We start from the raw sequence: 26919 nt of genomic DNA on the forward strand, positions 1-26919 counted from the left end.
CTGCCACTGCTGCATGTAGACGACAGGCATACTTCAAAGCGACGGGTTTTAAGTGGGATAATCCCTAAACCATATTAGGGTCTGTCCTCGGAAGTCTAATGGTTACATGTGGGGTCTTCTCATCCAGAGAGACTGCCGAAATATCGAGGTGAGAAGCTTTCACCTATGCTAACTCTGTTTCTCTACAGCCTCACACTTGGGAGGAGATTTTTCAAACCTTTTAATGGGAATGTGCAGGTGTTGCCCATAGCAACTAAACAGATTCTATCTACCATGTTATACTCTGTACTAGATAAATGAGAGATAGAATCTGATTGGGTACTCTGAGCAACTCCTCCCCTTGTCCTCGTTGGACAGTTTGATAAATCTCCCCAAGGGCTCCAGGATTTTGCTTCCTCAGTTTTCATCCTGGACCATGACCGCTCTTTGAGGTAAATTTACTAAGATGGGAGTTCTATTTAAGATGGGATGTTGCCCATAGCAACCAATCAAATTCCATGTATTATCTTCCAGAAGGTGCTAGATAAATGAGAAGTAGAATCTGATTGGTTGCTATGGGCAACATCACATCTTAAATAGAACTCCCATCTTCGTAAATTTACCCCTTTGTGTACTGTTCCCAGAGGATAATCCTACTCGGAGACATGGGGGTCAGCGTCTCCACCAGCCAGGCCACACAAGCCTGCAGAAGGCTCCATTGTCTGTGGTCGGTCTATACCTCTGCGGCCGCCTTCGGCCTGCAGTGAGTTAATCCCCGGCTCTTGTGCCCTGACGAAGAACATCTGCTCTCTGAACTGGATGAGATGGTTCACGCCAAGATCCCCCTCACATGTCAAATGGTGTCAGCACGCGTGTGCCAGAATAAACACATGGTTCTTGCTAAGTCCCCATCCTTGTGCTTCTAGATTAAACCCTTCCCTCTTCCCTATGGCTCTCCGTGACCTGCAATTACAACTTCTACTTAACCCCGTGATTGCAAGACCAGATAGAGTACAGATGGTTTTAGGAGCTCTGATGTTTATCACCACAATGGCCGACACGAAGTCACATGTCTACAGTGTACCCACAGCCTGCACTCAGAGCCCCATCAAGATCCAGCGGGACCTGGGGCGAGACTTCGCTTAGTCGCAACATAAATACATAGGGCTAAGGTAATCTGGCCTGGTGGGCCCTAGGAAGCAGACTAGATTATACAGTGGATGACCAGGATCTACCTGATCTCTTAGGAGGCAGCCATTTTGTCACCAATATTCAGAATTCTATAGCCAATGAATTTACTAAAAATCAGTGACATCAGTGAGGCATGAGGCACTTCAGATGTGACTGAAGTGCCTACCTCCACCTGGGTGTGTGGGAAATGGGTGCACTTTAAAGACACAATAGGATGTCACTTTTATTCACACAAATGGGAACCCAACCAGGACTGCCAAGCCGGGCACTTGCTAGAGGGTCAGTGGTAGGTCATGAAACTGGTCTATTTGGACAGCTTCCGAATATAGGGGAGTGGCCTAACAATCTAGGGCAACGGTACACAAATCAGGGGTGTGGCCTGTTTGGAGCAGGGGCGTGGCCTGACCTGTCCTGTTAGTAGCATCAGGAGCGGTTGGTGATGGGTGTCTGGAGCAGATGTGGGGTTAATACTGGTGTTTGGAACCCGGGAAATGTCCTGTAGATCTCTACACTGATAGGTTGACCCTTTCTGCTCTACCTGTGGCCCTGTGGCCCCACGTGACTGCCCCGCATTGACCTGTAAAAGGATACTTCCACTCCACGATGCTGATACAGGCTCGACGGATGGGGTTTTTAAGGGTGAGACAGAGTAGCGCCCGCGGGGGCCGCGTTGCTGATGTGGCCCCCTGCTTTTTCTGTTTGTTGTACTGCTGCCTCTTCCTCTGCGTGGAACTGACCGTGGATATGGTGGCGTTGGCGGCGCTGCCCATTAATTTGGCCTGCCGAGCAGCGTCGATGGCGGCCTGCCATGAGAGAGCGGCACCCGGAGATGCAATGTGCTCCGTCGCCAGGCCCGTGGTAGAGTTCATGGTACCCAACGCTGGAAGAGGATTTGTATAGTTAGAACCTAGAAATGAAACACAAAATGCACAGGTTACACCATATACAATATGAGCTCCTGTTTCACATGATACATTGCTGGTAATAATACGCATATAACCCCAGACCCCATGTCACTGGACATCTTGGCCAGCCAAGTCATGTGCTTACTTGGGGAAATCAGACTGAACAAAGCGAACACAGATACAGAGCGCCGTAAAGCAGTAAGAGGTAGATTGGCGCTGCCTGGCTGCATTTTATTTGCTTTTTAAATGACCCTTTGTGAATATTTTAAATAACGCTGCCAAAATGTATACAGGTTGAGACCAGAATTATTTTGGATATGGGATTTTTCCGTATTTTGGAATAATTGCATACCATAATGAGATATCATGGTGATGGGACCCAAGTCTAAGCACAGAATACATTTATGTTTCATATACACCTTATACACACAGCCTGAAGGTCATTTAATAAAATATTTTTAATAACTTTGAGTATTAAACAAAGTTAGTGTACACTGAGCCATCAGAAAACAAAGGTTTCACTATCTCACTCTCACACAAAAAAGTCTGTATTTCGGAATATTTGGATATGGGATACTCAACCTGTGCTGATTATTATCATTTATTTACAAGGTTCCACATATCTAAGGTGAAAGACAGTGTGATCCTGAAGGACTGGGAGAAGGGACCTGAAGACGGGAGTGTAGGAGAGGGAGGAATCGAGGATTAAACCCAAGCAGGGACTTGAGGAGCAGAGGCAAGGTAAGTGACATCTGTGGAGAGTGGGGTAAGTCTGCAGAACCTGGAGCTACAGACGATACATTCAGTTTTGGACATACCTGGAGGAATTAAATTAGCTGCGGGATTTACCACAGGGTTTTAGCTTCCCAGTTAAGTGCCCGGAGCGATTCTATAATTGCCCCCAATGGTGCACCCTCCTGAGGTGCAAACAGAAATACACATCAACTAGTGCATCCGGGGCTAGCTGCAGCCTGACCACAGGCAGTAATTGCATAGCTTCGGGCGGATTTACCACAGGCAGTAATTGCATAGCTTCGGGCGGATTTACCGCAGGCAGTAATTGCATAGCTTCGGGCGGATTTACCGCAGGCAGTAATTGCATAGCTTCGGGCGGATTTACCGCAGGCAGTAATTGCATAGCTTCGGGCGGACTTACCACAGGCAGTAATTGCATAGCTTCGGGCGGATTTACCGCAGGCAGTAATTGCATAGCTTCGGGCGGATTTACCGCAGGCAGTAATTGCATAGCTTCGGGCGGATTTACCGCAGGCAGTAATTGCATAGCTTCGGCCGGACTTATCACAGGCGTTAACTGCATAGCTTCGGGCGGACTTACCACAGGCGATAATTGCACAGCTTCGGGCTGATTTACTGCAGGCGATAATTGCATAGCTTCGGGCTGACTTACCGCAGGCGATAATTGCATAGCTTCGGGCGGACTTACCACAGGCGATAATTGAAGAGCCCTTGACACTTAATGTGGGACATAATTGAATTTCTGCCACTGAGTGTGAAATGGTACACTGAGGAGCAGATGGCAGAAAGATGGGTATATGAGAGAGGAGGGTAACTGGGCATTGTCGACGTATAGGTGGCACTGGAGGTGGAATGAGCTGATAAGTGTTCCCATGGAGGAGGTTGCAGAAAAGAAGGCCGAGGACCGGCGCCGGGGAACCACGGTGTGTAGAGGGAGCGGACACAAGAAGGAGTAGGACGTAGACCAGGAGAGGACGGAGGAACAAAGGCCTATGGACCAGAGGACATACAAGAGGAAAGCTAGGCCCAGAGTCCTGCAGGCCACAGACGGGCCACGGAGGAGGAGTAAGGAGAAGTAATCAGTGGATTCAGGGCACAGGAATTACTGGCAGCTTCTATATCCAATTGTATCTACTTCACTGACTGTCAGTAAATTTACTGGAAAATGACAAGTACTGGTAAATATGACTGATCTCTGGTGATCATTACTAGGTGCACAGAGTGCAGACTGTGGAATCTGATGCTGGCAGCATTCACAGGGGGGACACAGCGGTGATCTGACAGATACCGGAGCCGCAACGTCACTGCTGAAACATCCGAAACCAAGTACACCAGGATCCCATTATTTAATTACTACTGCAGAATACAATGCTGCGGCTCCAAATACACAACAAGTAATAGTTACACAATAACAGACAACTTGTAACAGATCCAGGAGGTGTGCTGTGTATATTGTATCGCCCAGTGTCTGTAGGTTACAGTCCTCATTTGCCCTATATATAATCCAGTGTCTGTAGGTTACAGTCCTCGTGTGCCCTATACATTATATCACCCAGTGTCTGTAGGTTACAGTCCTCGTGTGCCCTATACATTATATCACCCAGTGTCTGTAGGTTACAGTCCTCGTGTGCCCTATACATTATATCACCCAGTGTCTGTAGGTTACAGTCCTCGTGTGCCCTATACATTATAAAATCCAGTGTCTGTAGGTTACAGTCCCCGTGTGCCCTATATATAATCCAGTGTCTGTAGGTTACAGTCCTCGTGTGCCCTATACATTATATCACCCAGTGTCTGTAGGTTACAGTCCTTGTGTGTCCTATACATTATATAACCCAGTGTCTGTAGGTTACAGTCCTCGTGTGTCCTATACATTATATAAACCAGTGTCTGTAGGTTACAGTCCTCGTGTGCCCTATACATTATATAACCCAGTGTCTGTAGGTTACAGTCCTCGTGTGTCCTATACATTATATAAACCAGTGTCTGTAGGTTACAGTCCTCGTGTGCCCTATACATTATATAACCCAGTGTCTGTAGGTTACAGTCCTCGTGTGCCCTATACATTATATAACCCAGTGTCTGTAGGTTACAGTCCTCGTGTGTCCTATACATTATATAAACCAGTGTCTGTAGGTTACAGTCCTCGTGTGCCCTATACATTATATCACCCAGTGTCTGTAGATTACAGTCCTCGTGTGCCCTATACATTATATAACCCAGTGTCTGTAGGTTACAGTCCTCGTGTGCCCTATACATTATATAACCCAGTGTCTGTAGGTTACAGTCCTCGTGTGTCCTATACATTATATAAACCAGTGTCTGTAGGTTACAGTCCTCGTGTGCCCTATACATTATATCACCCAGTGTCTGTAGATTACAGTCCTCGTGTGCCCTATACATTATATCACCCAGTGTCTGTAGGTTACAGTCCTCGTGTGCCCTATACATTATATCACCCAGTGTCTGTAGGTTACAGTCCTCGTGTGCCCTATACATTATATCACCCAGTGTCTGTAGGTTACAGTCCTCGTGTGTCCTATATATAACCCAGTATCTGTAGGTTACAGTCCTCGTGTGCCCTATACATTATATAACCAAGTGTCTGTAGGTTACAGTCCTCGTGTGCCCTATACATTATATCACCCAGTGTCTGTAGGTTACAGTCCTCGTGTGTCCTATACATTATATAACCCAGTGTCTGTAGGTTACAGTCCTTGTGTGTCCTATACATTATATAACCCAGTGTCCTATACATTATATCACCCAGTGTCTGTAGGTTACAGTCCTCGTGTGCCCTATACATGATATCACCCAGTGTCTGTAGGTTACAGTCCTCGTGTGCCCTATACATTATATAACCCAGTGCCTGTAGATTACAGTCCTTGTGTGCCCTATACATTATATAACCCAGTGTCTGTAGGTTACAGTCCTCGTGTGCCCTATACATTATATCACCCAGTGTCTGTAGGTTACAGTCCTCGTGTGCCCTATACATTATATCACCCAGTGTCTGTAGGTTACAGTCCTCGTGTGTCCTATACATTATATAACCCAGTGTCTGTAGGTTACAGTCCTCGTGTGCCCTATACATTATATCACCCAGTGTCTGTAGGTTACAGTCCTCGTGTGCCCTATACATTATATCACCCAGTGTCTGTAGGTTACAGTCCTCGTGTGTCCTATACATTATATAACCCAGTGTCTGTAGGTTACAGTCCTCGTGTGCCCTATACATTATATCACCCAGTGTCTGTAGGTTACAGTCCTCGTGTGCCCTATACATTATATAACCCAGTGTCTGTAGGTTACAGTCCTCGTGTGCCCTATACATTATATCACCCAGTGTCTGTAGGTTACAGTCCTCGTGTGCCCTATACATTATATCACCCAGTGTCTGTAGGTTACAGTCCTCGTGTGTCCTATACATTATATAACCCAGTGTCTGTAGGTTACAGTCCTCGTGTGCCCTATACATTATATCACCCAGTGTCTGTAGGTTACAGTCCTCGTGTGCCCTATACATTATATCACCCAGTGTCTGTAGGTTACAGTCCTCGTGTGCCCTATACATTATATCACCCAGTGTCTGTAGGTTACAGTCCTCGTGTGTCCTATACATTATATAACCCAGTGCCCTATACATTATATAACCCAGTGTCTGTAGGTTACAGTCCTCGTGTGCCCTATACATTATATCACCCAGTGTCTGTAGGTTACAGTCCTCATTTGCCCTATATATAATCCAGTGTCTGTAGGTTACAGTCCCGTGTGCCCTATACATTATATCACCCAGTGTCTGTAGGTTACAGTCCTCGTGTGCCCTATACATTATATCACCCAGTGTCTGTAGGTTACAGTCCTCGTGTGTCCTATACATTATATAACCCAGTGTCTGTAGGTTACAGTCCTTGTGTGTCCTATACATTATATTACCCAGTGTCCTATACATTATATCACCCAGTGTCTGTAGGTTACAGTCCTCGTGTGCCCTATACATGATATCACCCAGTGTCTGTAGGTTACAGTCCTCGTGTGTCCTATACATTATATAACCCAGTGCCTGTAGATTACAGTCCTTGTGTGCCCTATACATTATATAACCCAGTGTCTGTTGGTTACAGTCCTCGTGTGCCCTATACATTATATCACCCAGTGTCTGTAGGTTACAGTCCTCGTGTGCCCTATACATTATATAACTCAGTGTCTGTAGGTTACAGTCCTCGTGTGCCCTATACATTATATCACCCAGTGTCTGTAGGTTACAGTCCTCGTGTGCCCTATACATTATATAATCCAGTGTCTGTAGGTTACAGTCCTCGTGTGCCCTATACATTATATAACCCAGTGTCTGTAGGTTACAGTCCTCGTGTGCCCTATACATTATATAACCCAGTGTCTGTAGGTTACAGTCCTCGTGTGTCCTATACATTATATCACCCAGTGTCTGTAGGTTATAGTCCTTGTGTGCCCTATACATTATATAACCCAGTGTCTGTAGGTTACAGTCCTTGTTTGTCCTATACATTATATAATCCAGTGTCTGTAGATTACAGTCCTCGTGTGACCTATACATTATATAACCCAGTGTCTGTAGGTTACAGTCCTCTTGTGTCCTATACATTATATAACCCAGTGTCTGTAGGTTACAGTCCTCGTGTGCCCTATACATTATATCACCCAGTGTCTGTAGGTTACAGTCCTCGTTTGTCCTATACATTATATCACCCAGTGTCTGTAGGTTACAGTCCTCGTGTGACCTATACAGTATATAACCCAGTGTCTGTAGGTTACAGTCCTCGTGTGTCCTATATATAACCCAGTATCTGTAGGTTACAGTCCTCGTGTGCCCTATACATTATATAACCAAGTGTCTGTAGGTTACAGTCCTCGTGTGTCCTATACATTATATCACCCAGTGTCTGTAGGTTACAGTCCTCGTGTGACCTATACATTATATAACCCAGTGTCTGTAGGTTACAGTCCTCTTGTGTCCTATACATTATATAACCCAGTGTCTGTAGGTTACAGTCCTCGTGTGCCCTATACATTATATCACCCAGTGTCTGTAGGTTACAGTCCTCGTGTGTCCTATACATTATATAACCCAGTGTCTGTAGGTTACAGTCCTTGTGTGTCCTATACATTATACAACCCAGTGTCCTATACATTACATCACCCAGTGTCTGTAGGTTACAGTCCTCGTGTGCCCTATACATGATATCACCCAGTGTCTGTAGATTACAGTCCTCGTGTGTCCTATACATTATATAATCCAGTGTCTGTAGATTACAGTACTCGTTTGTCCTATACATTACATAACCCAGTGTCTGTAGGTTACAGTCCTCGTGTGTCCTATACATTATATAACCCAGTGTCTGTAGGTTACAGTCCTCGTGTGTCCTATACATTATATAACCCAGTGTCTGTAGGTTACAGTCCTCGTGTGTCCTATACATTATATAACCCAGTGTCTGTAGGTTACAGTACTCGTTTGTCCTATACATTATATAACCCAGTGTCTGTAGATTACAGTACTCGTTTGTCCTATACATTATATAACCCAGTGTCTGTAGGTTACAGTCCTCGTGTGTCCTATACATTATATAACCCAGTGTCTGTAGGTTACAGTACTCGTTTGTCCTATACATTATATAACCCAGTGTCTGTAGATTACAGTACTCGTTTGTCCTATACATTATATAACCCAGTGTCTGTAGATTACAGTACTCGTTTGTCCTATACATTATATAACCCAGTGTCTGTAGGTTACAGTCCTCATGTGTCCTGGACTCCTGTACATTGTATAACCTGGTGTGGGTGGACCACAGTTCTTGCGTATTCTGTACATTGTACAGTCCTGTGTCTGTGGGTGACAGTCCTCACATTGGGTGCACTCAGTACATTGTACAGTCCTGTGTCTGTGGGTGACAGTCCTCACACTGGGTGCGCTCAGTACATTGTACAGTCCTGTGTCTGTGGGTGATAGTCCTCACATTTGGTGCACTCAGTACATTGTACAGTCCTGTGTCTGTGGGTGACAGTCCTCACATTGGGTGCGCTCAGTACATTGTACAGTCCTGTGTCTGTGGGTGATAGTCCTCACACTGGGTGCACTCAGTACATTGTACAGTCCTGTGTCTGTGGGTGACAGTCCTCACATTGGGTGCACTCAGTACATTGTACAGTCCTGTGTCTGTGGGTGACAGTCCTCACATTGGGTGCACTCAGTACATTGTACAGTCCTGTGTCTGTGGGTGACAGTCCTCACATTGGGTGCACTCAGTACATTGTACAGTCCTGTGTATGTGGGTGACAGTCCTCACATTGGGTGCGCTCAGTACATTGTACAGTCCTGTGTCTGTGGGTGACAGTCCTCACATTGGGTGCACACAGTACATTGTACAGTCCTGTGTCTGTGGGTGACAGTCCTCACATTGGGTGCACTCAGTACATTGTACAGTCCTGTGTCTGTGGGTGACAGTCCTCACATTGGGTGCACTCAGTACATTGTACAGTCCTGTGTATGTGGGTGACAGTCCTCACATTGGGTGCACTCAGTACATTGTACAGTCCTGTGTCTGTGGGTGACAGTCCTCACATTGGGTGCACTCAGTACATTGTACAGTCCTGTGTCTGTGGGTGACAGTCCTCACATTGGGTGCACTCAGTACATTGTACAGTCCTGTGTCTGTGGGTGACAGTCCTCACATTGGGTGCACTCAGTACATTGTACAGTCCTGTGTCTGTGGGTGACAGTCCTCACATTGGGTGCACTCAGTACATTGTACAGTCCTGTGTCTGTGGGTGATAGTCCTCACACTGGGTACACTCAGTACATTGTACAGTCCTGTGTCTGTGGGTGACAGTCCTCACATTTGGTGCACTCAGTACATTGTACAGTCCTGTGTCTGTGGGTGATAGTCCTCACATTGGGTGCACTCAGTACATTGTACAGTCCTGTGTCTGTGGGTGACAGTCCTCACATTATATGCACTCAGTACATTGTACAGTCCTGTGTCTGTGGGTGATAGTCCTCACACTGGGTACACTCAGTACATTGTACAGTCCTGTGTCTGCGGGTGACAGTCCTCACATTGGGTGCACTCAGTACATTGTACAGTCCTGTGTCTGTGGGTGATAGTCCTCACACTGGGTGCACTCAGTACATTGTACAGTCCTGTGTCTGTGGGTGACAGTCCTCACATTATATGCACTCAGTACATTGTACAGTCCTGTGTCTGTGGGTGACAGTCCTCACATTGGGTGCACTTAGTACATTGTACAGTCCTGTGTCTGTGGGTGACAGTCCTCACATTTGGTGCACTCAGTACATTGTACAGTCCTGTGTCTGTGGGTGACAGTCCTCACATTGGGTGCGCTCAGTACATTGTACAGTCCTGTGTCTGTGGGTGACAGTCCTCACATTGGGTGCACACAGTACATTGTACAGTCCTGTGTCTGTGGGTGACAGTCCTCACATTGGGTGCGCTCAGTACATTGTACAGTCCTGTGTCTGTGGGTGACAGTCCTTACATTGGGTGCACACAGTACATTGTACAGTCCTGTGTCTGTGGGTGACAGTCCTCACATTGGGTGCGCTCAGTACATTGTACAGTCCTGTGTCTGTGGGTGACAGTCCTTACATTGGGTGCACTCAGTACATTGTACAGTCCTGTGTCTGTGGGTGACAGTCCTCACATTTGGTGCACACAGTACATTGTACAGTCCTGTGTCTGTGGGTGATAGTCCTCACACTGGGTGCACTCAGTACATTGTACAGTCCTGTGTCTCTGGGTGACAGTCCTCACATTGGGTGCACTCAGTACATTGTACAGTCCTGTGTCTGTGGGTGACAGTCCTCACATTGGGTGCACTCAGTACATTGTACAGTCCTGTGTCTGTGGGTGACAGTCCTCACATTGGGTGCACTCAGTACATTGTACAGTCCTGTGTATGTGGGTGACAGTCCTCACATTGGGTGCACTCAGTACATTGTACAGTCCTGTGTCTGTGGGTGACAGTCCTCACATTGGGTGCACTCAGTACATTGTACAGTCCTGTGTCTGTGGGTGACAGTCCTCACATTGGGTGCACTTAGTACATTGTACAGTCCTGTGTCTGTGGGTGACAGTCCTCACATTGGGTGCACTCAGTACATTGTACAGTCCTGTGTCTGTGGGTGACAGTCCTCACATTGGGTGCACTCAGTACATTGTACAGTCCTGTGTCTGTGGGTGACAGTCCTCACATTGGGTGCACTCAGTACATTGTACAGTCCTGTGTCTGTGGGTGACAGTCCTCACATTGGGTGCACTCAGTACATTGTACAGTCCTGTGTCTGTGGGTGACAGTCCTCACATTGGGTGCACTCAGTACATTGTACAGTCCTGTGTCTGTGGGTGACAGTCCTCACATTGGGTGCACTTAGTACATTGTACAGTCCTGTGTCTGTGGGTGACAGTCCTCACATTGGGTGCACTCAGTACATTGTACAGTCCTGTGTCTGTGGGTGACAGTCCTCACATTGGGTGCACTCAGTACATTGTACAGTCCTGTGTCTGTGGGTGATAGTCCTCACACTGGGTACACTCAGTACATTGTACAGTCCTGTGTCTGTGGGTGACAGTCCTCACATTTGGTGCACTCAGTACATTGTACAGTCCTGTGTCTGTGGGTGATAGTCCTCACATTGGGTGCACTCAGTACATTGTACAGTCCTGTGTCTGTGGGTGACAGTCCTCACATTATATGCACTCAGTACATTGTACAGTCCTGTGTCTGTGGGTGATAGTCCTCACACTGGGTACACTCAGTACATTGTACAGTCCTGTGTCTGCGGGTGACAATCCTCACATTGGGTGCACTCAGTACATTGTACAGTCCTGTGTCTGTGGGTGATAGTCCTCACACTGGGTGCACTCAGTACATTGTACAGTCCTGTGTCTGTGGGTGACAGTCCTCACATTATATGCACTCAGTACATTGTACAGTCCTGTGTCTGTGGGTGACAGTCCTCACATTGGGTGCACTTAGTACATTGTACAGTCCTGTGTCTGTGGGTGACAGTCCTCACATTTGGTGCACTCAGTACATTGTACAGTCCTGTGTCTGTGGGTGACAGTCCTCACATTGGGTGCGCTCAGTACATTGTACAGTCCTGTGTCTGTGGGTGACAGTCCTCACATTGGGTGCACACAGTACATTGTACAGTCCTGTGTCTGTGGGTGACAGTCCTCACATTGGGTGCGCTCAGTACATTGTACAGTCCTGTGTCTGTGGGTGACAGTCCTTACATTGGGTGCACACAGTACATTGTACAGTCCTGTGTCTGTGGGTGACAGTCCTCACATTGGGTGCGCTCAGTACATTGTACAGTCCTGTGTCTGTGGGTGACAGTCCTTACATTGGGTGCACTCAGTACATTGTACAGTCCTGTGTCTGTGGGTGACAGTCCTCACATTTGGTGCACACAGTACATTGTACAGTCCTGTGTCTGTGGGTGATAGTCCTCACACTGGGTGCACTCAGTACATTGTACAGTCCTGTGTCTCTGGGTGACAGTCCTCACATTGGGTGCACTCAGTACATTGTACAGTCCTGTGTCTGTGGGTGATAGTCCTCACATTGGGTGCACTCAGTACATTGTACAGTCCTGTGTCTGTGGGTGACAGTCCTTACATTGGGTGCGCTCAGTACATTGTACAGTCCTGTGTCTGTGGGTGACAGTCCTTACATTGGGTGCGCTCAGTACATTGTACAGTCCTGTGTCTGTGGGTGACAGTCCTCACATTGGGTGCACTCAGTACATTGTACAGTCCTGTGTCTGTGGGTGACAGTCCTCACATTGGGTGCACTCAGTACATTGTACAGTCCTGTGTCTGTGGGTGACAGTCCTCACATTGGGTGCGCTCAGTACATTGTACAGTCCTGTGTCTGTGGGTGACAGTCCTCACATTGGGTGCGCTCAGTACATTGTACAGTCCTGTGTCTGTGGGTGACAGTCCTCACACTGGGTGCACACAGTACATTGTACAGTCCTGTGTCTGTGGGTGACAGTCCTCACATTTGGTGCACTCAGTACATTGTACAGTCCTGTGTCTGTGGGTGACAGTCCTCACATTATATGCACTCAGTACATTGTACAGTCCTGTGTCTGTGGGTGACAGTCCTCACATTGGGTGCGCTCAGTACATTGTACAGTCCTGTGTCTGTGGGTGACAGTCCTCACATTATATGCACTCAGTACATTGTACAGTCCTGTGTCTGTGGGTGACAGTCCTCACATTGGGTGCGCTCAGTACATTGTACAGTCCTGTGTCTGTGGGTGACAGTCCTCACATTGGGTGCGCTCAGTACATTGTACAGTCCTGTGTCTGTGGGTGACAGTCCTCACATTGGGTGCGCTCAGTACATTGTACAGTCCTGTGTCTGTGGGTGACAGTCCTCACATTGGGTGCACTCAGTACATTGTACAGTCCTGTGTCTGTGGGTGACAGTCCTCACACTGGGTGCGCTCAGTACATTGTACAGTCCTGTGTCTGTGGGTGACAGTCCTCACATTGGGTGCGCTCAGTACATTGTACAGTCCTGTGTCTGCGGGTGACAGTCCTCACACTGGGTGCGCTCAATACATTGTACAGTCCTGTGTCTGTACAATGTGCTGTATGATCTGAATCTGGGATTACAGGACGGTGATACTAGTTATTGGCTGACCGTCTGTCTGAGACACTCACTGCATGTTGGACAGTAATTCCTGGTGTTGTTCTGTACCAGAGATGATGAAACGGCAGCTGTAATTATGGACGTGATGTACAAACATGTTTACAGGAACATAATGATAGGAGCTGACAATACAAGTAGACGTTTCATACAAACAAGTACACCCAGGTCACAGTGTGACACCTTATCATAGCAATAACTCCTGTATAACACACATATGCTCACTATATAATACATGTATTCTCTGTCCATATAACACACGTATACTCTGCTCAGTATATAATACACGTATTCTCTGTCCGTATAACACATGTATACTCTGCTCAGTATATAATACACGTATTCTCTGTCCGTATAACACACATATACTCTGCTCAGTATATAATACACGTATTCTCTGTCCGTATAACACACATATACTCTGCTCAGTATATAATACACGTATTCTCTATCCATATAACACGTATACTCTGCTCAGTATATAACACACGTATACACTGCTCAGTATATAATACATGTATTCTCTGTCTGTATAACACGTATACTCTGCTCAGTATATAATACACGTATTCTCTGTCCATATAACACGTATACTCTGCTCAGTATATAACACACGTATACTCTACTCAGTATATAATACATGTATTCTCTGTACATATAACACACGTATACTCTGCTCAGTATATAATACATATAGTCTCTGTCCGTATAACACACGTATACTCTGCTCAGTATTTAATCCATGTATTCTCTGTTCGTATAAAACACGTATACTCTGCTCAGTATATAATACATGTATTCTCTTTCCGTATAATACACGTATACTCTGCCCAGTATATAATACATGTATTCTCTTTCCGTAGAACACACGTATACTCTGCACAGTATATAATACATGTACTCTCTGTCCGTAGAACACACGTATACTCTGCTCAGTATATAATATATGTACTCTCTGTCCGTATAACACACGTATACTCTGCTCAGTATATAATACATGTATTCTCTGTCTGTATAACACATATACTCTGCTCACTATATAATACATGTATTCTCTGTCCATGTAACACACGTATACTCTGCTCAGTATATAATACATGTACTCTCTGTCCGTATAACACACGGATACTCTGCTCAGTATATAATATATGTATTCTCTGTCCGTATTACACATGTATACTCTGCTCAGTATATAATACATGTACTCTCTGTCCGTATAACACACGGATACTCTGCTCAGTATATAATATATGTATTCTCTGTCCGTATTACACATGTATACTCTGCTCAGTATATAATACATGTACTCTCTGTCCATATAACACACGTATACTTTGCTCTGTATATAATACATGTATTCTCTGTCCATATAAAACACGTATACTCTGCTCAGTATATAATACATGTATTCTCTGTCCGTATAACACATGTATACTCTGCTCAGTATATAATACATGTATTCTCTGTCCGTATAACACATGTATACTCTGCTCAGTATATAATACATGTATTCTCTGTCCGTATAACACACGTATACTCTGCTCACTATATAATACATGTATTCTCTGTCCGTAAAATACACGTATTCTCTGCTCAGTATATAATACATGTATTCTCTGTCCGCATAAAACACGTATACTCTGCCCAGTATATAATACACGTATACTCTACTCAGTATATAATACACGTATTCTCTGTCCGCATAATACACGTATACTCTGCTCATTATATAATACACGTTTTCTCTGTCCATATAACACACGTATACTCTGCTCAGTATATAATACATGTATTCTCTGACCGTATAACACACGTATACTCTGCTCAGTATATAATACATGTATTCTCTGTCCGTATAATACACGTATACTCTGCTCAGTATATAATACATGTACTCTCTGTCCGTATAACACACGTATACTCTACTCAGTATATAATACATGTATTCTCTGTCCATATAGCACACGTATACTCTGCTCAGTATATAAATAGGATTTTAATACCTACCGGTAAATCCTTTTCTCTTAGTCCGTAGAGGATGCTGGGGTCACATCAAGAACCATGTGGTATAGACGGGATCCGCAGGAGACATGGGCACTTTAAGACTTTGAATGGGTGTGAACTGACTCCTCCCTCTATGTCCCTCCTCCAGACTCCAGTTATAGGAACTGTGCCCAGGGAGACGGACATTTTGAGGCTGACAGGAAACGTAACACAACATGTGTGTAACCACAACTAATCACTGCAGATATAGTACGCACTGGGACGGGCGCCCAGCATCCTCTACGGACTAAGAGAAAAGGATTTACCGGTAGGTATTAAAATCCTATTTTCTCACACGTCCTAGAGGATGCTGGAAAGAAGAAACCACCTTCGGTAAAAAAATCGTAGACGAGTTTCCAACTCTGCTCTATCTTCATGGAAGATCAAATAAGGTCTTTTCTGAGACCAGGCCGCTAAGTCAGACACTCGCCTTGCGTATGCCAAGGCCAACCAGACGACCACTTTCCAAGTGTGGAAATTCATTCCTCCTTACTTAAAAATTCAAACCAAAGTGATTGAAGGAACTGCAACACCCCATTAAGATCTCATGGTGCCACTGGGGCACAAATGGAGGTTGGATGTGCAACACTCCCTTCACGACAGTCTGAACTCCTGGAAAGGAGTCCAATTTATTCTGAAAGAAACCCGCTAAGGCCGATTTTAATTGAGCCCAAGTATAGGCCCGCATCCACACCTGCTTGTAGAAAATGGAGAAAACGTCCTAGCTGAAACTAAGCCGTAGGAGTCTTCTTGGATTCACACCAAGTTTTTAAACTTATTTTCTCCAAATACGGCAGTAATGTTTATACGTTACCCCTTTTCTAGTCTGAATAAGTGTGGAGAACTAATTCCGTGGGAATACCCTTACGGACTAGGATTTTGCGGTCAACCGCCATATCGTCAAACGTAATCGCGGTAAGTCCTAATACACGCACTGCTCCTGCTGCAAAAGGTCCTCGCAAACAGGGATCTCCTATGAGTAATTCCTGAGATCTGGATACCAAGCTCTCCTTGGCCAGTCTGGGACCATGAGGCTCGCTCGAATATCCCTTTTTTATGATCCCAGAACTTTTTGGAACGAGAAACAACGTAGGGTATATACCGACTGAAAACACCCACGGTGTCACCAGTGTATTCACTGTTCCTGTTTTAGGGTCCCTTAACCTGGAACTCTGAAGCTTCTTGTCAAGACGAGATGCCATCATTCCTACTTGAGGAAATCCCAACTACATGTCACCTCTTCGAAGACTACTTGGAGGAGGTCTCCCCTCTCCTGGATGGAGATCGTGCCTGCTGAGGAAGTCTGCTTCTCAGTTGTCCACTCTTGGAACGAACATCGCCGACAGAGCGCTTGTATGTTTTTCCGCCCGGCGGAAAATCCTTGTGGTTTCTGCCATTGCTGCTCTACTCTCCGTTTGTAGAAAACCGTTGTAACCGGCCCTTAACTCTAGACCGTATATGTGGTGACAAGTTTCCTAACTTGACCATCTTCCTTGGAAGTTTTCCCCCCTGTGTGACTGCCCCCACGCCTTGGAGGCTTGCATCCGTGGTCGCTAGGATCCAGTCCTGGATCTCGAACCTGCGCCCCTCTAGGAGGTGAGAACTGCGCAGCCACCACAGGAGTGAGATTCTGGTTTTGGAAGACAGGATTATCCTCCGGTGTATGTGTAGGTGGGAACCGGACCACTTGTCCAACAGGTCCGACTGGAACACCCTGGCATGGAACCTGCCAAACTGAGTGGCCTCGTAGGCCGCAACCATCTTTTTTAGCAACCGGATGTATTGATGAATTGACACTCTTGCTGGTCTCGGAATTTGTTTGACCAGACTCTTGATCTCCAGAGCCTTTTCCCCTGGAAGAAAAAACTCTCTGTAGTTCTCTGTCTAGTATTATTCCCAAAACCGACAACCGCGTCATTGGGACCGATGGTGATTCCGGCAAGTTCAGGAGCCAACCATGTTGTTGAAGAACTGTCAGGGAGAGTGCAATGTTTTGCACCAACTGGTTCCTTGTCCACTGAGACCATGAAAAAAACTCCTTTTTTCAAATTGGAAATCACTGCCCTGAGAGATTCCATCTTGGATTTGAATTTCTTTAACTAGAAATTGAGGATTTCAGAAGTAGGATTTGTCTGACCGAGCCGTCTGGCTTCGGGACCACGAAGAGGCTTGAATAAAAACCTGATCCTGATACAACCCTTGTATTGCGTCACATACTACCTCCCCGTCCGGAGGAGAATCAGTAGTTTGAAAAATTGGTGAGGAGAAAACGTCTGGAAACTCCAGTACGAACCTTTGGGACACTATTCGTAAAAGCCCCCGGGTCCAGGTCCATTCCAGGACTGACTGTAGAGTTTTAGACGTGGTCCCACCAGTGTGGGCTCCACAAGAGAGTCATGCGGTGGATGTTGCAGAAAACAGAGGATGATCTCTTCTCCTGTGATCTTGAAGAGGTTGCGGACCTCTTCCCTTGTCTCCTTCTTCTACCTGCTAAGAAAGAAGAATCTGTATCTATTGGGCCGAAATGACTGCACCCGACAATGGTGTGTCATCATCGCTAGTGGGGGAACATGGGGCAAGAAGACGGACTTACCAGCGGCAGCTGTCGAGATCAAAATAACTAGGCCGACCAGGCTTCACCTTCATAGGGAAGAGACTCCCCTTCTTCTCAGAGTCAGCATCAGCATTGCATTGGTGAATCCACAACGCCCTCCCAGCCGAGACCGCCATGGAATTGGCCCGTGAACCCAACAGTCCTATATCCCTTGCAGTCGCACGAAAGTATGCTGCCGTGTCCTTGATATGACCCAACATAAGGAGTGTTCCCCAGGGTATTTACATCGGATGACAAGGTACCCGACCATATTTGAATACCACTACTCCCCCATGCGCATGTAATGGCAGGACTAACTAACGTAGTCGTGGACACATAACTTGAATATAACGTAGCTTCCTGCATACGATCCGCTGGATTTGTGACAGGGCCCCGTGCAGAACAGGGGGCGACTCCCACTTTATTCTGTCCGCGGCGGGAAAAGAAATAAACAATCAGAATCCTCATGAGGATTTGAAACCATCTTGTTAGGGCTGACCCAGACTTTCTCACACAGAGCTCTCAGCACATGAGAAGGAGGAACGATACCTCAGCTTTCATTATAACTTTATATATATACACACACACAATTATATATACACATATATATATATACACATATACATATCCACACATAGACCCCTCTGTCAGGAACAGCCAGAGTCCCCAGTGACGTCTTTAATGTGCACTACTCATGTGCTGAATGCTCTTTTTTTTTTTTTTTTTTTGGCGGATCTAATCAGGAAACATTATGGTCGACACAGGAAACAGTTTCCGTGTCGATATCAGGGAGTAGTAACTGGGCAAAATAACATTTTTGCGACCCCAAGAGAAATATAGCTATGAACATGGCATCCTCCATAGATATTTCTACGTTTGTGTTTGGGACACAAAGTTATGCAACCTTACTATATATATATATATATATATATATACAACAATAGAAGAATTGGCGCCAGGGGGTCGCATCAACTCCCACTATTCCAACCCCTAATTAGTTAATACTTTTTTTCAAAATAACAACATGTTCCATCATAAAACATTTATTAAAAACATATTCAAATTAATACAGAGGAGATATATTATTCCACACTTTAAGATGTATGACTCTTAGCGCTGAATACAAATGTTGAAGGATCACAACAATCTCCTCCTTCTCCTTATAGTTGGTTCGGAGATAGCTTCACAACACAGACAACCAACGCGTTTCGTCTTATACAAAAGACTTCATAAGGGGTATCTCTCAAGCAGCTGAGAAGTACAGTAGTTTATACAAACAGTATAATGCGACAAAACTTGTTCATACATGCATGATGGAAACTTCAATATAACACCAAGGCTTTCTGATGAACAATCAGTGTGGCCTTGTGGTGAGATAACTTGTACAAAAATTCGGAAACCAAGGTACTGAAGGGTCACTTATAGGCCCTACACATTGTCCGATCCGCCGCCGAGCTGCCCGATGGCAGATACGGCCGACGGGCGACCCGGCGGCGGGGGGGGGGCAGTGACGGGGGGAGTGAAGTTTCTTCACTCCCCCAGTCACCCGGCTGCATTGAAGTGCAGGCAAATATGGACGAGATCGTCCATATTGGCCTGCATGTACAGCCGACGGGGGACCAGCGATGAACGAGCGCGATGCCGCGCATCGTACATCGCTGGAGTCTCCACACTCAAAGATATGAACGGTATCTCGTTCATTTATGAACGAGATCGTTCATATCTTTGGCTGATGTCGGCCAGTGTGTAGGGCCCTTTAGAAAGGAAACCTTCTATACATCTGCAGTGGACGCTCAGTACCTGAGCAATACATACACACATATATATACCCTTTCTGATATGCAAATTTTTACCCAGTCAGATATTGGTGGTGCCTACATGGCCACCCACACACGTCTGTGTCCTTAATATCGTTTTCTCTTGGGAAAAACATTCAGCCACCGACGTGTCGACACTTATGTACCAAGCAGTGGCGGAACTAGCGAGCGGTGGGCCCAGGTGTGACAAAATGCTTTGGGCCCCTTCCCCCCATCATCCCATCCAAGTCCACCCCCTAACCCCTGGAGAGGATCTGGTGAGGGGGACCTGCTCAGGGTCAGAGAAATGGATACCTAGTAACAGTGCCGAAACCAGACATTTTAGCACTGTGTGCAAGAAACGGCATCGGAGCCCCACCCCTGCATGCAAAACAGGGGCAGTGCGCGGCGTAGGTGCGCGCAAAAATACATAGGGGCGTGGCTTTGTGGGGAAGGGGTGTGGTCACAAAATAATACCAATTCATAAAACAGTGCACAGTAGTCTCCATTATTCAAATTACGTCGCACAGTAGCACCACTACACCAGGAAGAGCCCCTTTTACACTTTACGGCGGACAGATTCCCCTTTTTACACATTACGGCAGACAGCGTCCCCTTTTTACACATTACAGCAGACAGCGTCCCCCTTTTTACACATAACGGCAGACAGCGTCCCCTTTTTACACATTATGGCAGACAGCGTCCCCCTTTTTACACATAACGGCAGACAGCGTCCCCTTTTTACATACAGAGGCAGACAGCGTCCCCTTTTTACACATAATGGCAGACAGCGTCCCCTTTTTACACATAACGGCAGACAGCGTCCCCTTTTTACACATCACGGCAGACAGCGTCCCCTTTTTACACATAACGGCAGACAGCGTGCCCTTGTTACACATAGCGGCAGACAGCGTGCCCTTTTTACACATAACAGCAGACAGCCTGCCCTTTTTACACATAAAGGCAGATAGCGCCCCCTTTTTACACATTACGGCAGACAGCGTCCCCCTTTTTTACACATTACGTCAGGCAGATTCCCCCTTTTTACACATAACGGCAGACAGCGTCCCCTTTTTACACATAACGGCAGACAGCGTGCCCTTGTTACACATAGCAGCAGACAGCGTGCCCTTTTTTACACATAATGGCAGACAGCGTGCCTTTTTTACACATAACGGCAGACAGCGTCCCTTTTTTACACATTACGGCAGACAGCGTCCCCTTTTTACACATAACGGCAGACAGCGTGCCCTTTTTACACATAACGGCAGACAGCGTGCCCTTTTTACACATAACGGCAGACAGCGTCCCCTTTTTACACATTATGGCAGACAGCGTCCCCTTTTTACACATAACGGCAGACAGCGTGCCTTTTTTACACATAGAGGCAGACAGCGTCCCCTTTTTACACATAACGGCAGACAGCGTCCCCTTTTTACACATAACGCAGACAGCGTGCCCTTTTTACACATAACGGCAGACAGCGTGCCCTTTTTACACATAACGGCAGACAGCGTCCCCTTTTTACACATTACGGCAGACAGCGTCCCCCTTTTTACACATTACGTCAGGCAGATTCCCCCTTTTAACACATTACGGCAGACAGCGTCCCCCTTTTTACACATTACGTCAGGCAGATTCCCCCTTTTTACACATAACGGCAGACAGCGTGCCCTTTTTACACACGGAGGCAGACAGCGTCCCCTTTTTACACATAACGGCAGACAGCGTGCCCTTTTTACACATAACGGCAGACAGCGTCCCATTTTTACACATAACGGCAGACAGCGTCCCCTTTTTACACATTACAGCAGACAGCGTCCCCTTTTTTACACATAACGGCAGACAGTGTGCCCTTGTTACACATAGCGGCAGACAGCGTGCCCTTGTTACACATAGCGGCAGACAGCGTGCCCTTTTTACACATAACGGCAGACAGCGTGCCCTTTTTACACATAACGGCAGACAGCGTCCCCTTTTTACACATTACAGCAGACAGCGTCCCCCTTCTTACACATCACGGCAGACAGCGTTCCCTTTTTACACATAACGGCAGACAGCGTGCCCTTGTTACACTGTCAAAGTCAGAAAAATGTTTCTATACACATTGCCATATTTGCACCTCACCCTGGTACGCGCTGCGCATGCGTGCGCTTTCCCGTGAAGGCGCATACCCGCTACTGTGTGCACTCGCTCGCACTCGGTATGCGTATTTACGGTAAAGAGTATGTAGTCGTAGCGTGCGACTCATTCGTTACACATTTTTATAAATAATGTATTTTATAGATCATGGTCCCTTTGATAGATTCTGAAAGTTTGGTTAATATAGAATGTCCCTGAACGGAGGGATCCCTCTTTGTATTGTGCGAAGGGTCTAACAGGAGTCATACAGTGGTGTTTGGTACCCATCGGAAGAGTATTTAAATAGCAATATTCCGGTGTTGGTTTGGAGCGGATTAATCGCTCGTGCGAATAGTTATGGACATAAGAAGTTATGTCCATTTATTATTATTTGTTCTTACTTAGTCATGCACCTGAACAGTGGAGACAGGTATCAGTGGGTCTCAAATGGCTCTTTGACCTCAGAGATCCCCCAAACAATAGTTTGCATGTTGGGAGGGCCTCATAACTTTACATGCATAAGGTAAGCACCGGAATAGTAATTGAAGGTCAATTGTACTCCAAATCAGTATCTTTCCCGCAGACGGAGTACAATAGTCTTTAATTACACTGAGCTTTGAGACTCAATGAGGAGGGCCAACACCTGTGTTTTCGAATGGATTAGGGTTTGTATCCAGGAGAATGAGGGCTGAGATGTCATTGTCTCAACTGAAAGTGGACATCATGAATATAGAACAAAACCCAAACAGGATTCTGTTTTGTATTCGTCAAACAATAGCTCTCCAGAAGACAGGAATGTGTTGGTCATCACCCATTGTGTTGCATAACAAAGGCCACTGATACAACACAGCCCACCTGTATGAATCAACCTATGACCTTTGTTATAATGCGAAGCCGAATTCCTGCGTCCAATGGACAATGAGATTGTAGGGACCATTGGATTGCATTGTGTGAGTAGCATAAAAGACGGGCCTGTGGCATCCAGCTGGCACTTCTCATCAAACGGTTCTCATTGCTGATAATCGGGAAGCTGGCTGTCCAGAAGCGCTTGCGATCGTTACCCTTGTGCGTAAGTTTCTCTCCGTAATCATTGTCTTTCTGTGAGCCATTTCTCTCATATATCTCTCTCTCTCTCTCTCTCTCTCTCTCTCTCTCTCTCTCTCTCTCTCTCCTCACTTTCTCTCGTATTTTCCCTTGATTAGTATTGTATTGTATTGTATTAGATTGGTATTGTATTGTATTTCTTGTATAGTTATTTGGTTAGGAAGTCTCTGTTATATTGTAGTGTATCATTTGTACTGTGATTCTTTTTGCAAGTATAATAGTCATAATACAGATAATAGGCTTTGGACCCTAAACAAGTATCTGTGTATTTTCTCATAGTGTTAAGTGTTCACAGAGCGTCGGTGACGCTCAAGCAGCTTTGTAGTTAATCAGGTTACACCAGGTTGCACTTACACATTGTCTCTACATAAAGGTATACTGTGTATCTCATTGTTAAAGGTATAGATATCAAGGTATAGCGTTGTGAGCGTCTGCGCCGCTGGTGATCTCCTCGTGGTCTCGAGCGTCTGCTACGCCATAGCGAATCATTACGTTAGTCAACAGCCAATAGCGTGCCTGCCTGTGATCTCTGGGCCGTGAGCGAACGTGACGCTTGAGCGTCTCGCCTACGGCTAAGCGATCGTTACGCAACTAGCGTACCCTTACGGTACTTCTTAAGTAAACAGCGTACAGTGTTCTTAGACCTCATAAAGGGTTGTTTATACGATAAAAGAATTTAGCATTGTCAACACATAGCAGCAGACAGCGTGCCCTTTTTACACATAATGGCAGACAGCGTGCCCTTTTTACACATAATGGCAGACAGCGTCCCCTTTTTACACATTATGGCAGACAGCGTCCCCTTTTTACACATAACGGCAGACAGCGTCCCCTTTTTACACATAACGGCAGACAGCGTGCCCTTTTTACACATAACGGCAGACAGCGTCCCATTTTTACACATAACGGCAGACAGCGTCCCCTTTTTACACATTACAGCAGACAGCGTCCCCTTTTTTACACATAACGGCAGACAGTGTGCCCTTGTTACACATAGCGGCAGACAGCGTGCCCTTGGTACACATAGCGGCAGACAGCGTGCCCTTTTTACACATAACGGCAGACAGCGTGCCCTTTTTACACATAACGGCAGACAGCGTCCCCTTTTTACACATTACAGCAGACAGCGTCCCGCTTCTTACACATCACGGCAGACAGCGTCCCCTTTTTACACAGAGAGACCTCAGAGATCCCCCAAACAATAGTTTGCATGTTGGGAGGGCCTCATAACTTTACATGCATAAGGTAAGCACCGGAATAGTAATTGAAGGTCAATTGTACTCCAAATCAGTATCTTTCCCGCAGACGGAGTACAATAGTCTTTAATTACACTGAGCTTTGAGACTCAATGAGGAGGGCCAACACCTGTGTTTTCGAATGGATTAGGGTTTGTATCCAGGAGAATGAGGGCTGAGATGTAATTGTCTCAACTGAAAGTGGACATCATGAATATAGAACAAAACCCAAACAGGATTCTGTTTTGTATTCGTCAAACAATAGCTCTCCAGAAGACAGGAATGTGTTGGTCATCACCCATTGTGTTGCATAACAAAGGCCACTGATACAACACAGCCCACCTGTATGAATCAACCTATGACCTTTGTTATAATGCGAAGCCGAATTCCTGCGTCCAATGGACAATGAGATTGTAGGGACCATTGGATTGCATTGTGTGAGTAGCATAAAAGACGGGCCTGTGGCATCCAGCTGGCACTTCTCATCAAACGGTTCTCATTGCTGATAATCGGGAAGCTGGCTGTCCAGAAGCGCTTGCGATCGTTACCCTTGTGCGTAAGTTTCTCTCCGTAATCATTGTCTTTCTGTGAGCCATTTCTCTCATATCTCTCTCTCTCTCTCTCTCTCTCTCTCTCTCTCTCTCTCTCTCTCCTCACTTTCTCTCGTATTTTCCCTTGATTAGTATTGTATTGTATTGTATTAGATTGGTATTGTATTGTATTTCTTGTATAGTTATTTGGTTAGGAAGTCTCTGTTATATTGTAGTGTATCATTTGTACTGTGATTCTTTTTGCAAGTATAATAGTCATAATACAGATAATAGGCTTTGGACCCTAAACAAGTATCTGTGTATTTTCTCATAGTGTTAAGTGTTCACAGAGCGTCGGTGACGCTCAAGCAGCTTTGTAGTTAATCAGGTTACACCAGGTTGCACTTACACATTGTCTCTACATAAAGGTATACTGTGTATCTAATTGTTAAAGGTATAGATATCAAGGTATAGCGTTGTGAGCGTCTGCGCCGCTGGTGATCTCCTCGTGGTCTCGAGCGTCTGCTACGCCATAGCGAATCATTACGTTAGTCAACAGCCAATAGCGTGCCTGCCTGTGATCTCTGGGCCGTGAGCGAACGTGACGCTTGAGCGTCTCGCCTACGGCTAAGCGATCGTTACGCAACTAGCGTACCCTTACGGTACTTCTTAAGTAAACAGCGTACAGTGTTCTTAGACCTCATAAAGGGTTGTTTATACGATAAAAGAATTTAGCATTGTCAACACATAGCAGCAGACAGCGTGCCCTTTTTACACATAATGGCAGACAGCGTGCCCTTTTTACACATAATGGCAGACAGCGTCCCCTTTTTACACATTATGGCAGACAGCGTCCCCTTTTTACACATAACGGCAGACAGCGTCCCCTTTTTACACATAACGGCAGACAGCGTGCCCTTTTTACACATAACGGCAGACAGCGTCCCATTTTTACACATAACGGCAGACAGCGTCCCCTTTTTACACATTACAGCAGACAGCGTCCCCTTTTTTACACATAACGGCAGACAGTGTGCCCTTGTTACACATAGCGGCAGACAGCGTGCCCTTGGTACACATAGCGGCAGACAGCGTGCCCTTTTTACACATAACGGCAGACAGCGTGCCCTTTTTACACATAACGGCAGACAGCGTCCCCTTTTTACACATTACAGCAGACAGCGTCCCGCTTCTTACACATCACGGCAGACAGCGTCCCCTTTTTACACATAACGGCAGACAGCGTGCCCTTGTTACACATAGCAGCAGACAGCGTGCCCTTTTTACACATAATGGCAGACAGCGTGCCCTTTTTACACATAATGGCAGACAGCGTCCCCTTTTTACACATTATGGCAGACAGCGTCCCCTTTTTACACATAACGGCAGACAGCGTCCCCTTTTTACACATAACGGTAGACAGCGTGCCCTTTTTACACATAACGGCAGACAGCGTCCCATTTTTACACATAACGGCAGACAGCGTCCCCTTTTTACACATTACAGCAGACAGCGTCCCCTTTTTTACACATAACGGTAGACAGGGTGCCCTTGTTACACATAGCGGCAGACAGCGTGCCCTTGTTACACATAGCGGCAGACAGCGTGCCCTTTTTACACATAACGGCAGACAGCGTGCCCTTTTTACACATAACGGCAGACAGCGTCCCCTTTTTACACATTACAGCAGACAGCGTCCCCCTTCTTACACATCACGGCAGACAGCGTCCCCTTTTTACACATAACGGCAGACAGCGTGCCCTTGTTACACATAGCAGCAGACAGCGTGCCTTTTTTACACATAACGGTAGACAGCGTGCCCTTTTTACACATAACGGCAGACAGCGTCCCATTTTTACACATAACGGCAGACAGCGTCCCCTTTTTACACGTTACAGCAGACAGCGTCCCTTTTTTTACACATAACGGCAGACAGCGTGCCCT

The 26919-nt window shown here is 46.0% G+C and overlaps 1 protein-coding gene across 8 annotated transcripts in view; it reads right to left on the reverse strand.

Moving 5' to 3' along the window:
- Positions 1-26919, reverse strand: part of CACNA1C (calcium voltage-gated channel subunit alpha1 C) — a 510817-nt gene that overhangs the window by 374257 nt on the left and 109641 nt on the right. For all 8 annotated transcript variants that reach the window (XM_063929336.1, XM_063929333.1, XM_063929332.1 and 5 more), the window contains exon 2: positions 1762-2077. In XM_063929336.1, the coding sequence (XP_063785406.1) occupies positions 1762-2077 (316 nt within the window). The remainder of the gene's footprint in view (positions 1-1761; positions 2078-26919) is intronic.

Source organism: Pseudophryne corroboree, chromosome 6 (assembly GCF_028390025.1).
Source record: "Pseudophryne corroboree isolate aPseCor3 chromosome 6, aPseCor3.hap2, whole genome shotgun sequence".
NCBI classification, from domain to species: domain Eukaryota; kingdom Metazoa; phylum Chordata; class Amphibia; order Anura; family Myobatrachidae; genus Pseudophryne; species Pseudophryne corroboree.